This window comes from Ambystoma mexicanum, chromosome 5q, assembly GCF_040938575.1.
Source record: "Ambystoma mexicanum isolate Mex_15411 chromosome 5q, UKY_AmexF1_1, whole genome shotgun sequence".
Classification (NCBI taxonomy): Eukaryota; Metazoa; Chordata; class Amphibia; order Caudata; family Ambystomatidae; genus Ambystoma; species Ambystoma mexicanum.
This window is the reverse complement of record NC_090933.1, coordinates 683,984,769-683,999,932: the sequence shown is the minus strand read 5'-3', so window position 1 is coordinate 683,999,932 and position 15,164 is coordinate 683,984,769. Positions and strand designations below refer to the sequence as shown.

Below are 15,164 nucleotides of genomic sequence, written 5' to 3'. Positions count from 1 at the left end.
TGGACATGTCGGTCTCACCATTATCATTTGTTTCAAAATAGGCCGACATTTCTTGTTTCATAAAATCCCGGAATACGGGGTCCCTAAGATGCGTGTCGTTGCACCGCCAGCGGGAGGATCTTGGGGCGACAGGCATACCAGTCAGCCACAAGCAATTCATGGTCCGACCATGTTATGGCCTCCACCCTTGGCTGTTGAACCACCCCGTCCCCCTCCTCGGAGATTAGCATGAGGTCAATTCTAGTGTAGGTACAGTGTGGGGGAGAGAAAAAAGTGTAACCTCCCTGGCCCGGATGTGCCCTTCGCCAGACGTCCACCCAATAATGGTCCCTCAAGAGGGCCTGCAGGGCCAGATTGTCTTTAGAAATCCCCTTGGGCCCCCCTCCCTTGGCAGACCACCAGTCCAGACGGGGGTCAGCTACCAGGTTGAAGTCCCCGCCCAGTATCATGGCCCCTTCTGCCCATTCATCCATGAGATTAAAGATCCGAGTGAGGAACTGCACTTGCCCTGAATTGGGCGCGTATAAGGTGGCCAGGGTGATGCGCTGTCCCTCGCAGAACCCCTTGACGCCTAAGAATCGGCCCCCAAAACCTCTTAGTTTCTACCCCCGTGAGATGGAACGTCCTCCCCAGGAGAATACCTACCCCCTCCTTCTTGGAGTTCGCATGTGAGGCCCAGTAATTGGAACCAATGTCCTTCCCCTTAATTCTGGATTCTCTTCCCCGTTTGTAGTGTGTTTCCTGTAGAAAGAGGACTGTTAAATGTTGTTTGCGGAACATATTGCTCGTAAGGGACCTCTTGTTTTGGGAGTTAAGACCCTTGACGTTCAGCGTGCCTATCCTTCCTTCAATCATTATCGTCTTTTAGGTTGTGCACCTTGAACCCCTCGTAGCATCTGCATTTCAGAGCCCGCCGCCAAGCAAGTGTCTGTGATTTGAACTGGTTTCCCCCCCTTCCTCCCCATCTCTTTCGCTAATCATTCCCCCATGCCCCCCCAAGCCCAAGCCTCCCCCTCTGCCCCATCCCCCCACCCCCCTTTCCCTCGTAATATAGGGCGTTCGTCCACGTCCCCCAACAAGTGTCGGGGTTGGTCAATGAACCACCAAGGACTCTAACCCCAGCCCCGGGATTTTTTTTGTATTAGGGAATCTCAAGTCTTGGAATCAATATAGGTCTACCCCACCAAATCCTCGGCGCAAATGGCCGAGGTAGAATTCTGGAACCGTGAACCCCCGCTTCAGCCTGTAAACTCCAAACTCAGACTTTCTACGTGAGTCACCACAACAAAACAGCTAACATTTAATAAAGTTCTGCCCGCCCTCCAAACCAGCGGGCCGCATGTCGCGCCAACGCGGCGCCCCTGCGTGGTCCCCCCGGGCCCCAGAACCCCTTACTGTCAGATCCTGGGACTGATGCTCATCATAGGATTTCCTCGATCTCCGGAAGGGCGGTGCTGTTATGGCTTCCGGTGATCCTCGGAGGTCGTTGACGGGTGCCTGGTTTTCCAAAATTTCCGGGCCCCTTTGACTTTAGATTTCCCGCTAAGCTGTCCCATTCTGACCAGGTCGTACGTGGCCCTTTGAATGTCTTCCTCAGACACCAGGCAATGTTTCTCCCCCAGCCATTCAAATTCCAAACAGAAGGGGTGGCCCCAGCGGTATCAGACCCCCTTTCCCTGAAGCCATCTTGTGAGGTTTCCACATTTCCTTCTCAATGACAGGGTGAGAGCCGACAAGTCCTGAAAGATGGACACCCTGGAGTCACCGTATTGAACATTGCCAAGGTTCCTCGCTTTCTCCAGAATTTTAGCTTTGTCCTTGTAATAGTGTAGCCGGGCCAGGACCGAACGCGGGCCTCTGCCCCCTCCTCCTGCCCGATGGACCCTGTCAAACTGAATGGCACCTTCGGCGTCCGCCCCCAAGACAATCCTTACGATGTCATGTACTTTGCCTTCAAGGCCTTGTATGGTTTCTCCCTCGGCCTCCACTAAACCAAAAATACGCAGGTTATTCCTTCTCTTCCTGTTCTCCATATCGTCCACCTTGAGCCGGAGTTCCTCTTCGCGTCTTTCCATGTCCCGGAATCTGATTTCCAGTTGGGTCTCAAGGAGAGTAGTGGAGAGCTGATTGTTTTCGACTCCCTCCATTCGATCTTCCAAGGTGGTGCCTTTAGTCGTAAGGTCCGCCAATTTGGCTCCTATGTCCGTCCTTATCCCGCGGATCTCCTCCAGACTCGTCTGAATATTATTCTGGATAGCACCCAGCTCTGGGGGTGGGATGGAGGGGCCCCCGGTCGCCATGACGTTCTCGTTAGCCACAAATTGGTATTTCGACAGGTTTTCTTTCCAACTCATGGGGGGCTTGTTTTGGCCACCTGCTATTGGCGAGGCGGGGGGCAGCGCGCTTTCCGTGGTTGTCTCAGTGCGTGTCTGGCCCATCCGGACCCGTCGGTTCCCCCTGTGGTGGTGGCTCTGGATCACAAGTGGCCCTGGATGCCCCCCTCTGGTGACCGTGGGGGAGGGGTGCGTATAGGGGGGGCGCGCTCCCGCGTCGGCCCCCAGGTTCTCGGACCCCACGGGTCGCTGTGCGACGGCGGCCTCCTGGTGGCCTGTAGGTCCGCTCAATATGGAGAGGGGGCGGGCATCCAATTTCCAGGGCCCCGACACTGCTCTTTTTTACTCAGCTCCGGGGTCCCGGGATCACCCCCGGTCGCCGCCCGGTGGGATCGGAAGAGGGGAGGTCGGGGGGCGCGCTCCCGCGTCGGCCCCCTGGCGATGTTGCTGCCCCGTGGGCCGGTGGCCTTCTCTTTTCACCTGGCTCTGGGGTCTCGGGATCACTCTGGGTCGCGGCCCGCGTCGGCCCCCCGGCGGCGTTGCCGTTCCGTGGGCAGTAGGCCGTTGGCCCTCTCTGATTCAGGCCTCTCCTGCATTGGGCCGCGTCGGTCGCGCTCTGCCAGAACCGTGCCCAGTATCTAGGGCCGGGGCGGAAAGCCCCGATGCACTGCGGGTGTACGGCCTCGGGTTCTTCCTCAGTGCGGCGCCGCCTCTTCCTTGCCTGTGGCTTCCTCACTCCAATCGAGGCCGCGTATGTGTGGCAGTTGCGGCCTCCTCCAGTGCGCCGCGCCGAGCCGCGGGGGAGGAGCCGCGGGAACTTTCAGGCCCGTAGAACTCGGCTGAGGGGTGTCGGATTGGCACCGGAGTTGGGTGTAGCGGGGGGCCACAGGTTCCCACAGTGTATGGTGGGGGTCTCGCAGGTCATGGGACCCCCGTTCCGTGCTAGCACCGTTGTTCTCCCGGGGCTGGGTACGGAGCTCAAAGCTCAGGCGTCCATCTTGCCTGCGCCCCCTGGTGGCCCTCTTGCTTGCTTTCAATTTGTACTTTTAATGTAACATTGGACGCGCCTGTCTGATCTTTTTATTGATGTTTTTTATTGCATATGTGTTGTTTTAGTGTTGTGCCGGGAGAAAATAATGTTTTGTAAAGTTTGAACTGTATTGTTTAATTTATATGTTGTAAAGATGTTCCATCAAACACAACAACAATAAAAATAAAAAAAAAAGAAAAAAAAAAAAGAATGTGTCATTGTGCTTCTGCAGTGGCACCCAGAAATGCGTTGTGTATGCTTGTCATAGTTCATTCGGGTGCTAAGATTTCCCGTCCTTCCATCTTACCCTCCCTCCTCACCAACTCGGTTTGATGTGAACATCCCCAAGGTTAAAAAATGCAATAATTAAATCTTGAATGGAGAAACGTTGAATCTGAAATGATAGCATCGCAAATACAGTCACACACAATCCAAGTGTTGCTACCTTTTATTGGACTGACGGAAAATGATCTGCTGAGATTGTAAAATGCGTAAGCTTTCAAAGCCCCATAGACTTCTTCATGCTCTGGTGATCAAGCAATATTTTTTCGGGTTAATGGCTTTTTTCTTTTTTACTTCACGTTTTTATCAGTGACCACCATCTGATGAAGAGGTCTGTGGTTCTTATAAAGCTTATGTATTTACCATCTCAGCATAATACATCCACTCAGTCCAATAAAAGGTATCACAACATGGATTGTGTGTGATTTTAAAACTAGACTGTCTTTATACTATTACATTCTAAGTACAATTAATTTTTAATAATCATCAAAAACAACCGTCAATTGCTTTTTTTAAACAGATAATGGTCGTGTAAACACCTAACCTGCTTAACACCATCCTTTCTGAACTTTTGGTCACACCATCTTCACTGCAGGGTAACGACCCTCCCACCCCCCCCCCCAACCGCACCTCCCGTACAGTAGCCTCTCCCCCCGCACCTAACGCCTGCTGAGCAAAACGGACAGTGGCTGTCCCACCCCTCTCTCACCACCCTTCAGAAACCCTCTGGGTGTTTTAAAATTCGACTCTCTTGTATTTTCTCCATTTTGTAAGTGCAGATTTTAAGTTTTCTACATTTTTCATTCAACTTTTTGAGCATTCTTTCAATTTCAGTCTATATTATTAGAGGTTCCCACCTTCTCCATCCCTCTTCTTCCCAACTTCCAATATATATATATATATATATATATATGTGGCACCACGCAGGGCATGCCCATCACCACAGGCCATTCATTCTCGACATTCAACTCAAAATCACATTACAAAGTGCAGAGAAATGCTTGTAGATCTTGCCTTCCCAAATAGAAGGCGGCAGAAGAATGCAGTAGAGGAACAGCAGGCACTCTTTGTAACAAATGATGTAATTCAAACAGATGTGGTGGAGGAAGAGAGATGGAAGGAAGGGGGCAGCGTGGAAAGTAGAGAGTAAAAAAGAGCAGACAACAATGGTGCCCAGTTAAAGAGGCCTACTGGGCAATCTCCAGAGTTCCCTGTAGGCCAATCCACCACTGCCAGCTAGCCAAGTGCTATTTCTAGGTTTCCTGTATGGCATCAACGTCCTGATAGTCTTGCTTTTTCTCGTACCTTTACACCTGCCACAGCTCTGGGTTGAGCTTCCAAGTGCATTATCAGCTCTAGCTTTCTATTCCCCAAAACCCTCACAGAATGACATCCGGTCCCAGCCCTGCCGGAATTTGCCCCATGCCCATTTTGTTTTATAAGAAGGGTCCTAGTTCTATTTTCCGCCATCACCGGGATTGTACATTTTTAGTTTGTTCATTGTTTTTTCACTTGTGTCTAATTCGAACTGTATTCTTTTGGATTATTGAATTATGTCTCAAATATTTCAAAACGTGCTTCAATCAATGTTCTCTATTGTCCCTAAGGAAGACTTTTATAGGAGTATAACCACTGTTATTCACATAATTTTCTTTGAAATTATAAAATATTACAAAAATAAATCAAGAGTCATTGCAGTGTGACGGTATAAAGTGTCCACGTGTTAAAGCGCGTTCGTACAATGTCGCAAACATGAGCACACATTACTGTCATTGGGCGCATTTGGCCAGCCTAAATCCAAGGCCTGCATAAGCATTGGCAGCAACCTAAACATTTGGCATCAGAACGCTTGTTTTGCTTTATGGAAACAGTAATGACACAAGATGGGCTTTTTTTTCAGGATGACCTCTCCTTATGCAGAAATCTGACTGTCCTTTATTTATATGATAACCGTATAAACCAAATCCGGAACTTGGGGTTCGCTTCAAATTTGAGTCATCTGTATCTCCAGAACAACGCCATTTCATGCATAGAGAACCTGACATCGCTGAAGAGGCTCGAGAAACTGTAAGTTCTTTTTGCATAGCAAATTCACTTCTCATTATGACCAAAGGCAAAAAAGTTGTATGTTTTGTCTTCTCTTCAAAGAAGTGCAACCAAATAAAGACGTAGATGACTCGTTAAGGTTTGACCTGTTATGCACTAAACAAAAGGCATTCATAGTAAACATAACAGAAGCTAAACTCAACATTGCTGAAACTATAATTCACCTGCTCTTTAGCTTTGGGTAAAAGTACTCTGGTGTATATGGGTGTTCGCATCAGTGTTCGGATATCATTTGGTTCTTATTCGTATCTGGTGTGCATACATCCTGTCTTTGTGTACTATCGTGCTGTTTACTGTCTAGTGTGCATGCATGCAATCAGCTGCTTTTTTGTGCTGTACATACTATGTTGCTATTTGCTTTCTAGTCTGCTTGGTTTGTTTTTTTGTAGTAGTTCAAGAAGCCACTGCCAAAGAAGAAACACTGAAAGTTGTAGACATGTGTTTACACTTTAAACGTGAATTGAAATGTGAAAATGCACAGTTCACTTTTATGGCCTGAATCGGTCCTGTGGCGTGTTAACTTCAAGAAAGACCACATTTTAATAAGGGGCAATGCTTAATTACTTCGGATTCATTTATGTATAGTACTTGCTCAAAAATCCTTGTTCATGTAGACAGGAGTATATTGCAGGGCAGGGTCTACCACACCCTTGATGCATAGATTATTTTGCTTCAGTGGGTCACCCAATTAAGCTCCCTACCCTGCTGCAAATGTCATTTAGGTCATTGATTCAAAGAAGTCGGCAGGCTTCATTTTGGGCTGTATGTACAGATACAGAGTAGTGTGTCAGAAGCAGGCATTTTATAAACAAACTCGAGAACTGGGGTTACCTAAATGCTTAAAGTCCCTTTACCTTCATCACTGATTGTTATGTTGCTTTTTCACGAGACCCATAGCCAGGTAAGTGACCCATCCCGCAATGCCATTCAAGCCAGTAAATCGGAGTAAGTTATCATGCATACTTTTGACCACACCCTGCTGTTCAGATCCTCGCACTTCTCCCAGTACAACCCATCAGCCCACAGGGTTTCAGGGGCCCTTTGCGCTTCTGAATGCTGAGTGAATTTATCAGGAAAGGCTGGCGAGATTTTGCGGAACTATTGGGTGTGGATCCATACAAGGCGCCTGTCTGGTTAAATCCCAAATTTACGAATAATAGGAAACTGCTATGGTGGCCCAATTGGCATTTATCTGGCATACATTATGGTAAATATTTGATTGATAAAAGGAAATGGATCTCGTTTGAAACATTGCAAAATAAACAGGTTATGGAAGGATGCTCAATCTGGCAACATAGGAAACGGAAGATCATTCTTAAGGCAGCTATCAGATCGGAAGGAATTGATGGGAAGGAGAAGAAACTATGGGAAATCTTGTTGCAGATGGAGAGTAGAGGTAATCTGGCCTAATTGGTATATTCTTTACTTGAAAGCATGAGAACTAGTATTCCTGCACATTTACCGGAATGGTCAGAAGAAATTGGGAATTACATCTCAGAAAAACAATGCCAGTGCTTCTACAAAAATGTTAAATTGACATCACTCAACTTGGCTGATAGAGCTAGGCAAATCAAACTCCTAAATAGAGTATTTTGGACTGCAGATAAACTTCATTAAAGGGGTCTGTGAGACACGGACGCATGTTGGAGTTTGTGAGAAACCAAAGGGTGTCTCACTTACTAGTCCCCAGAGACCTTTCTCTCTCTCAGGTTGCCAGGACATGGCCATCCCCTTTGGATCCAGACCATGGAGGTGAACCAGTGCGGGAGGACCACCTGGGTGGGGGCTCTGCAGGGATTGGGGGTGAGGCAACCGATGGTGAGACGCAGTATTTGCCCCTTTCCCGTGCGCATATCCCGTCCTATTCTATAGGATTCGCCAACGACCCAACTGCCCCCCTTTCTACACAAACACTGGGCTGAGGAAGAGGAAGACTGAGAGTAAAGAGGCTAACACTTACATATCTCATTGGACATGTCCCGTTAATCAGGTCAGGCAAAGTCAGATACATGACCTTAATCACATACATCTGATACCCATTAGCTCCCCCCACACGGATAGAAGGCAGAACATAGAGACACACTTTGAGCAAGGTGAGAAACGAGAAGGAGCAGATCTTCTGGAGTGAAGCAAACCCACTGGAGCAGGTCGACCCATCAAGGGACCAGAGAAAAGGCTAGGGAAACCCGGAAGATCCTGACAGGAGGTCGTTGCCTCTGAGAAACCGTGAAGGAGATGCAGAGAAAGCCAAATCCAGACAAGAAGAAGCCTGCATTGTGTTTCAAGGATGCCAGCAAGCCTCCTTGGTGAATAACAGATTTGGGGTGGCGAGGCCAAGCCTGTGGTATTAACCTTGACTCGTGTACCAAAGCAGCAGAGACATGAAAGGAATGCTCACGACCCGTGAGTTAGCGAAATACATGAAAGGCCGGTTTGTGTCATGGAAAGATTGAAGCCGCAACAGTGTATCTCACAATTGAAGGTTGCGCGCATGCTGGAGAGACGTGAAAGAAAGCAAACCAGTAATGAACTTTTAAATTACTGATAAGTGTGGACCCAGTGATACAAAGTAGCGGAGTGGTCAGAGGAAAGGAAATAGCCCACTTGAAAGTCTCAGTGAAATGTTTGAGGTCTTTTTATAAAGCGGTGAAGTGAACAAACTTTGAAATGTGCAATGGTCAGGATTAACCCGGACGAAAGGGGAAGTTAAAAGGTGATTGCTTTAAGACGAAGATTTCTTTGAACTTTTCCGATTGTGGTATGGAACTACCAATACCAAAAGACATTGGGGCAAATAACATTATGGGAGAGCTGAAGTGAAAGTCGAAGTGGTCCTGCGGTGGCCTATGGGAAAAGCCTTGCACAATCGAAAGTCTTCGACATCGGTGAAAGGTCATAGGAACTTGAAACATTAAATAAGCCTCGGGAAGGGAACCCCTAAAGAATGTGAATGAAACTTGGGAAAAGGAAACCCTGCAAGTACTGTGATTATGAGGTCCGAGCCCGGCCGAGGGAGACCTACGTGAGCTATTGATGCCTTGAGAAGTCCGAGCCCGACAGAGGGAGACCATTGTGATCTTTTGTTGAACTGTGAAATGACCTTTGGAAAGCCGGAATAAGTGACTTTAACGTGGAAGGCCAAGCGGGCCTCAATCCACGTTTTGGACTGCCTTTTTTTGATAACCTGATCCAGAGTGTGTCATCCTGTTTACGGTGGCTGCCTTACTCCATGCTGTCCAATGTGGGGAGGAGAGCTGACTCGGCCACCTTGATCTTTTATATTATAACACTGACTTTCCTTTGCATACGCATTCCCCTTTACACACTTTTTGTAAAAGAGATAGGGCAGACATTAGGTTTTGTTAGGACTAGCCATTTTGATTTGCACTGACTGTTTTGGACTGTGTTTTCTTTATTGTTTGATGGTAGAGACTGCTCCCATCATAGCTATAGGGCAACGTAGGAGCTTTTTCAAACCTCAAGAATCAAATAAAGGGTTTGAAACGTGTAACTTTTGTGTCAGTGTCATACTTGTGATACCCTGCCTCCCTTACAGTTTGCCGTCACAGAAGATGGTCTTTGGAGCACATGTTATGGGAATGGTGTTGTGTTAATCCATTTTGGAAGGAGGTAGCTACAATGAGTTAATAATGTCTGAAGAATGGAAACAGACTTCTCCTTTGAAACATTAATCCTGGGTTCTGATTCAAAAAAAGATGACCTAACATACCCTCAGAAATGTTGGTTTTTCAGAGCTACTATGGTTGCGAAAAAAATAATAGAAAAAAACTGGAAGTCAATTTAACCTCCTACCAAAACGGAATGGCTACAAGAGATATATAGAATCTCTCTCGCTGTGGGGGCAGACCTTTAATCACCATAATCAAAAACAGGCTCACCACTCAAGAAGTAAGTACACAGTTGTACATTAAGCGAGTTTTTTGTACATAAGCTATGGGGAGCGGTTAGATGGTGTTGCAACTAACCTGAGTCTCAACAATACAACATCAGTTGACAATTTATATACTTTTTTGCAACAACAAAACACACCCAGATACATTTTATTACTCTCCACCCACCAAATATTATTGGACAAGACCTCTTTAAAGAAATCCCATCTATCCCCAGTTCTTCCATTTTAATTGGTCAGGCTTATCTTCATTATTATCTTCAGATCATATTTTAAAGCACACCTCTTCTTGGTTGTAGTAGGTCCTGACGATGGTGCATAGTTTAAACATTACTATTGAAAACATAAGTCATTGCTAGCAATAATTGGCCTAAAACCTTTAATTTCTAAGTATGATTGCACATGGTATCGCTGACTTATTTTAGCAAATAGAGGAAGGTCTGCTTAATCCTTATTCCCTTGAACTATAGGTAGCCATTTCCATTCTACAGTCTTCTGGCACCTTTAAAAAAGAACTTTTATGTTGTACGGCTACATGACCTGGAAATATACTTAAACGAACAAATGACTAATCCCCTCTAAAGATTTTAATACAAAGGGCACAATGACATCTGTTTCCTTGCAACTTTTCCAATCTACAAGGCTCTCACTTTATCGCACAAATTGAAACTCCTAAATAGCTTTAGGCATTTAGCTTATCCTGTGCTTTACTACTGACCAGAATAAACAAAAGAACTCCTTTGGTCACGCTCTCAAACATCGGGAGATTATATCTACTATATACTAAGACTTATCAGACAATAAACTGAAGGCTATTTCTGCAGAGGCCGACTGCAAAAGGTTGGGATTACTCATTTACCCGTCTTCTGTGTCTGAAAACCTGTTTAGAAGTCGAAAGTGCATTTTGGAGTCCTATCGGACCCCACAGGAATCGGGACTAACATTTTCCGGTGCCTGACTTCCCGATCTGCTAGGACTTGTAATATCCCGGTGGGACCGGGAAGTCAGGCGGCAGAAACAGTGTTAGGGGGTTGGCGGCAACCTGCCGGTGGCACTGGTGGGTTACCACCAACCTCGTAATGAAGCCCTATCTTTCTGCATGCGTGCAAGCTAATATTGTATTAGTTCTGACAAAAAGTAAACCTTGCTCAGTTTGCCGCACCCCCAGTCATCAATAGGGCACTTGCAACACGAATTCCTCATAATAGAAGGGACCCTCTTTGACCACCTCGTCATCACGGAAAGGATTTTGTGGGGTAGACAAAATAAATTAAAACTACATGAGCAGGCCTGGTCATGATTTATTGAAATTGCAATGAAACATTGTGAGGTTAGGGACCGTACTGTTCTATACTTCATGTGATGCCTTTTTTCATGTGCATTCTCCTCGCTGTTTTTGCTCACGTCACTTCAATTTGATATCGCAGTTTTTTGATTCTGTTTATAATGTAAAATGTGAATGTAAATTAAAAAAAAGAAATGTTTTGCAGTGTGTTTTCAGCACTATTGCCGAGCCAGGGAACCCCCTCGGGTTAGCATCCGTATACAGGCTAGGCCTCAACGTGGTTAAAGGCATTGACGACAATACATACAGACTAAATCAGCAAGTTTTGATTTTTCAGTCAAGCTTTGGTTTGGCGTCAGTCGCCTGATTTCTAAATGTGTGCTGTTTCATTGTGAGGTCATGCGGCCTGGTGTTGCCATCATGGTCTTCTTTGCCACTATGTGTGTGTAAAGGGGCGGAGGAGAGTGAGGTGGGATACTGATGCTCTGAACCAGTTTCTTTTCTCTCTAGTATGTATACCACATCAAAATCGCGTTATCGATTTGGAGACTCTAACGACATGTATATAAAGCACTAAATGTGAGATGAGAAATACAAGCACCTAATGAACCCCTCCTCATCCTCCTGGGGTCATTATGACCCTGGCGGTAGCGGTGCTGGTAAATACCGGTAATGGGGATCTACCGGGGCATTCCAGCCCTAGCGGACCCGGTAATTCCCCTTTGCCAGGTGCCAGTAAAGGTAATAATGCCTCCCCATTCCCATTGAGTCCTATGGTGCCGGTGCTACCGTCAGTGTCTGCGAGCGGGTGCCATTCCGCCCGCCAGGTCAGACCTGGGGGGCTGAAAGGCACCCGCTCGCAGAACTCGTAGTTTGCCGGTCTGGTAACAACGGTGCCGAAGTTTACCGGCACTGTTGTTACCGGACCGCCAAACCAGTCCCACATCGACCATTACTTGAAATTTGTTTAAAAGAGTCCATTAAGAAAAGGCAAACAATATACAGTGCCTGCCCAGACACAAGAAAGCTGAATGCAGGACACAGGTTAACTTTTTTCTTATCCCTTGATACGGTGCAACCGTATGTGCAAAATGCATACCTGCTGCATCTTTGCATCAATCACCAGGACCTAGAATGTCATCAAACTACGCGACAAAGGTGTAGGTCAGAACCTAGTGGAGGACCCCTGATACTACCAGCCCATGGGAAGGCTGTGGCGAAGCATCAAGTCACTCAGGCAGGGTGATCAGTCAATGGACTCAGTAACATCTCCCTACCCTGGTGCTGTCTGTGGGACAGAGAGTCCATCCTTGTAACATTTGTTTGCATTAAACCCAGGGAGGGCTGCAGACCCCAGACTTCTGTTTCAGTAAAGGCAGTCTAAGCACTGCCTGGCCCGTTAGAAATGGAGACAAACTGTGGCAAAGCCAATAGTTTTGACTTGTGTATAGGGATTTAATTTCCTCTGCACGGCTGTATGTTTATGTGCAGCTTGTCGGTATATGTTTAGTGTGTAGGGCGCATACTCAGTGTGAGAGGGTGTGGACCTTTCGTGGTTGCAGTGGGAGCGTGCATGAGCAGGCCGAGATGGCAGGTGCAGTTTGGTATAGTGTCCATATGTAAGGTTTAGCTCTGTAGGTGCTGCCATCATATGCTAAGTACAGACTCAAATGCCTTAATAATGAGATTATATTCAGGTCACCATAAGTAAGGTATAGCCTTGCAATTGCTGCCACCATTTACCAAAAGCTGTCTGCCTCCTATGGCCCTATAATAGCAGCCAATGCATAGTATAGTCACCATGGCTAAGGCATAGCCCCACGTATCCAGGTACTGCCAATATATGCCAAGTGCACTTGTTCTTACTCTCACGCACTCATCCATCCTGGCATTCTCGTTGATTCACACATCATCACACTCATTTTTCCACCCCTTTAAAAATGCATTCATCCTTATCCCAGGTACGCATTTATTCATCCATACATCCCTTGGCCAACCCCACCATGCACGGAGCCGGAGAAAGACATTATGTGGTACTGCCCCTTTAAAGGACTGAGATATGGCCAAAACGATAGTGCAGACTATATGACACCCCAGTCACCAATCGCTCTTTCCCTGTAATTCTCATGCAGCATTTAGAGTTAGTGGAATAGCGAAACAACCAGTGTTGACAGTTGGGACCACTGTTTCCAGGACATGCAATGTGAACGAACACCTGAGAACGCGTAGGTCTGTGGAGCACATAGCTTTAGGAGCCCCCACTCCAAGCGCATTCATGGGATACAAAATTAATATGGCGGCACAAGCTTTAATCTGCATGTACCTTGAAGCCCTGAAAAAAAGGGGTAGAGTTTGAAATAAAATGGATCAGCCAGTCTAATCACAGAACATGTGTTCAATATTTGACATCTGTGGTGCCATTCCTGCCCCAAGAGAAATGATGAGTTCCAATAACAACCTCAACCAACTAGAACAGGGAGTGACACTGGTTGAGGGAGGAAACCTAGAGTATTTAATCGTATGAGTAGTGCACTGGTTTTTCAAGATTGATAGGATTGAACTTCTCATTGACACTCCCACCGAAGGATTTTGCATGACAGCATTTTATTCAAAAGATGGCCATTTAACATTGTCCACGTACTTGCCCTTTATGATTTAATTAGTTACAAGTATCCAGAAAGAGGTGAAGGTTCACTGTCCTGTCTATGGCTCTATCTTTAACATCTTGGTGTTTTAAAACCTGCGGTTGCAGTTCTGTGCGCTATAGGGATCTGAGTACTTGGATAATATGTTGTGTGTGAGCCATAACAGAACAGCAGTACAGGTCCAAACTCAGCAAACAATCCAAATTGGCAGAGAATCTGGGCGGCTGTGGTGAATTCTGAGAAGGTGGCATTGATCCTAGCACAGGAGACATTTCCTGGGCGTCATGGTGGATGCTTGGTCTGCAAGGCTAAGGTTGCTGAGTATGAAACTGTAGTTGACAAAGGAAAGAGATCAGGAACATTTTGAAGGGAGGCTGTTACTTTTGAAAACCTCTGCCCTAGTGAGAATGAAATGGCGGCTGAAACCCTATGATTCCTCTTCCGGTGTTCTTTGCTTGCAAATGGGAGGATTTTGTGGAAACTGAAGTTTGAGACGGCGGAACAGTTAGTGTGATGCACGTCATCATGTTTTGAAGTTTCATGGTTAACAAATCTGAAACCTCATCACCAACAATAACACTGACCATATTGTTCCCACATACCGTTTGGACTGTGTTTTGTCTTTAGTGAAGTTTCATGGTTAATCCATTTTTACAGATAGGAGGCAACGTCATATTTAGTAGCGTGGTTTTGCCACGTAATAACTAGTATCCATGTATACTGTACCCCCATAGGTTTCCAATAACGCCATCAACAGTGGCTTACCTTTGCCATGTAGTTGCTTTCATTTGTTCTACAGTGACGTTTCACAGGATGTACGTGCGTTTACGTTAATATTTATTGCAGCCATTTTGCTTACCACGTTTTCATCTGAGATTTCCAAGCACTGGTTTGGTAAGTGGAGTTATTGGAAGCTCCTGATCTTGGCTCATGATTGATTTGCAGTACTGTTTCTGAGGATTTCATTCATATGCAGGTTTTGAGTTGTTTTTTTATTTCCCAGATACTCTCATTGTGTTTTGCAAAACTCGGTCTATATTAGAGGTGAGGTTGTTTGATATAGGTAGAATACAAATACATGCACAGAAGCTGTGTATGTATATATGTTGTACAGAACTGTCATGGTACTGATTTACTTTCGGTTACACATTCCTTAGCTCTCTACCTTAGTGGATCCACCTTCAGTAACATGTACTATAGACAGATATGATTTCAGATGGTTGCTCTTTTGAACTGATAGTACATAGAGGCGTTTACACATATGGGCTTTATGAATTTTGTTTTTTTTAGACCTCTGCTTTGCTTGCTCAACGTTCACAACCCATAAAAAGGCATTATGCCCTTACCACGCAGAATTGATTGAGATAATCGTATGAGGTATGATTTTTTTTTATATATCATTTTTCACTTGGTCTGAGTACTTACATTTATAAGTAGATTTGGTGTCTTATGACTGAACACATTTCTACTATTGTAGATTGAACTATTGGAAAACCTGATGTGACTGATACTGCTCCTGATGAAGGGATATTGGGCCTCATTACGAGTGTTGCGGTCTGGAAATAAGGGTGCT

At 45.9% G+C, this 15,164-nt stretch overlaps 1 protein-coding gene across 2 annotated transcripts in view; it reads left to right on the top strand.

The window, feature by feature from the left end:
- PPP1R42 (protein phosphatase 1 regulatory subunit 42) overlaps positions 1–15,164 on the top strand; it is a 1,058,014-nt gene that overhangs the window by 604,048 nt on the left and 438,802 nt on the right. For both annotated transcript variants that reach the window (XM_069621142.1, XM_069621141.1), the window contains one exon: positions 5,546–5,712. In XM_069621142.1, coding sequence (XP_069477243.1) covers positions 5,546–5,712 — 167 coding nt within the window. The remainder of the gene's footprint in view (positions 1–5,545; positions 5,713–15,164) is intronic.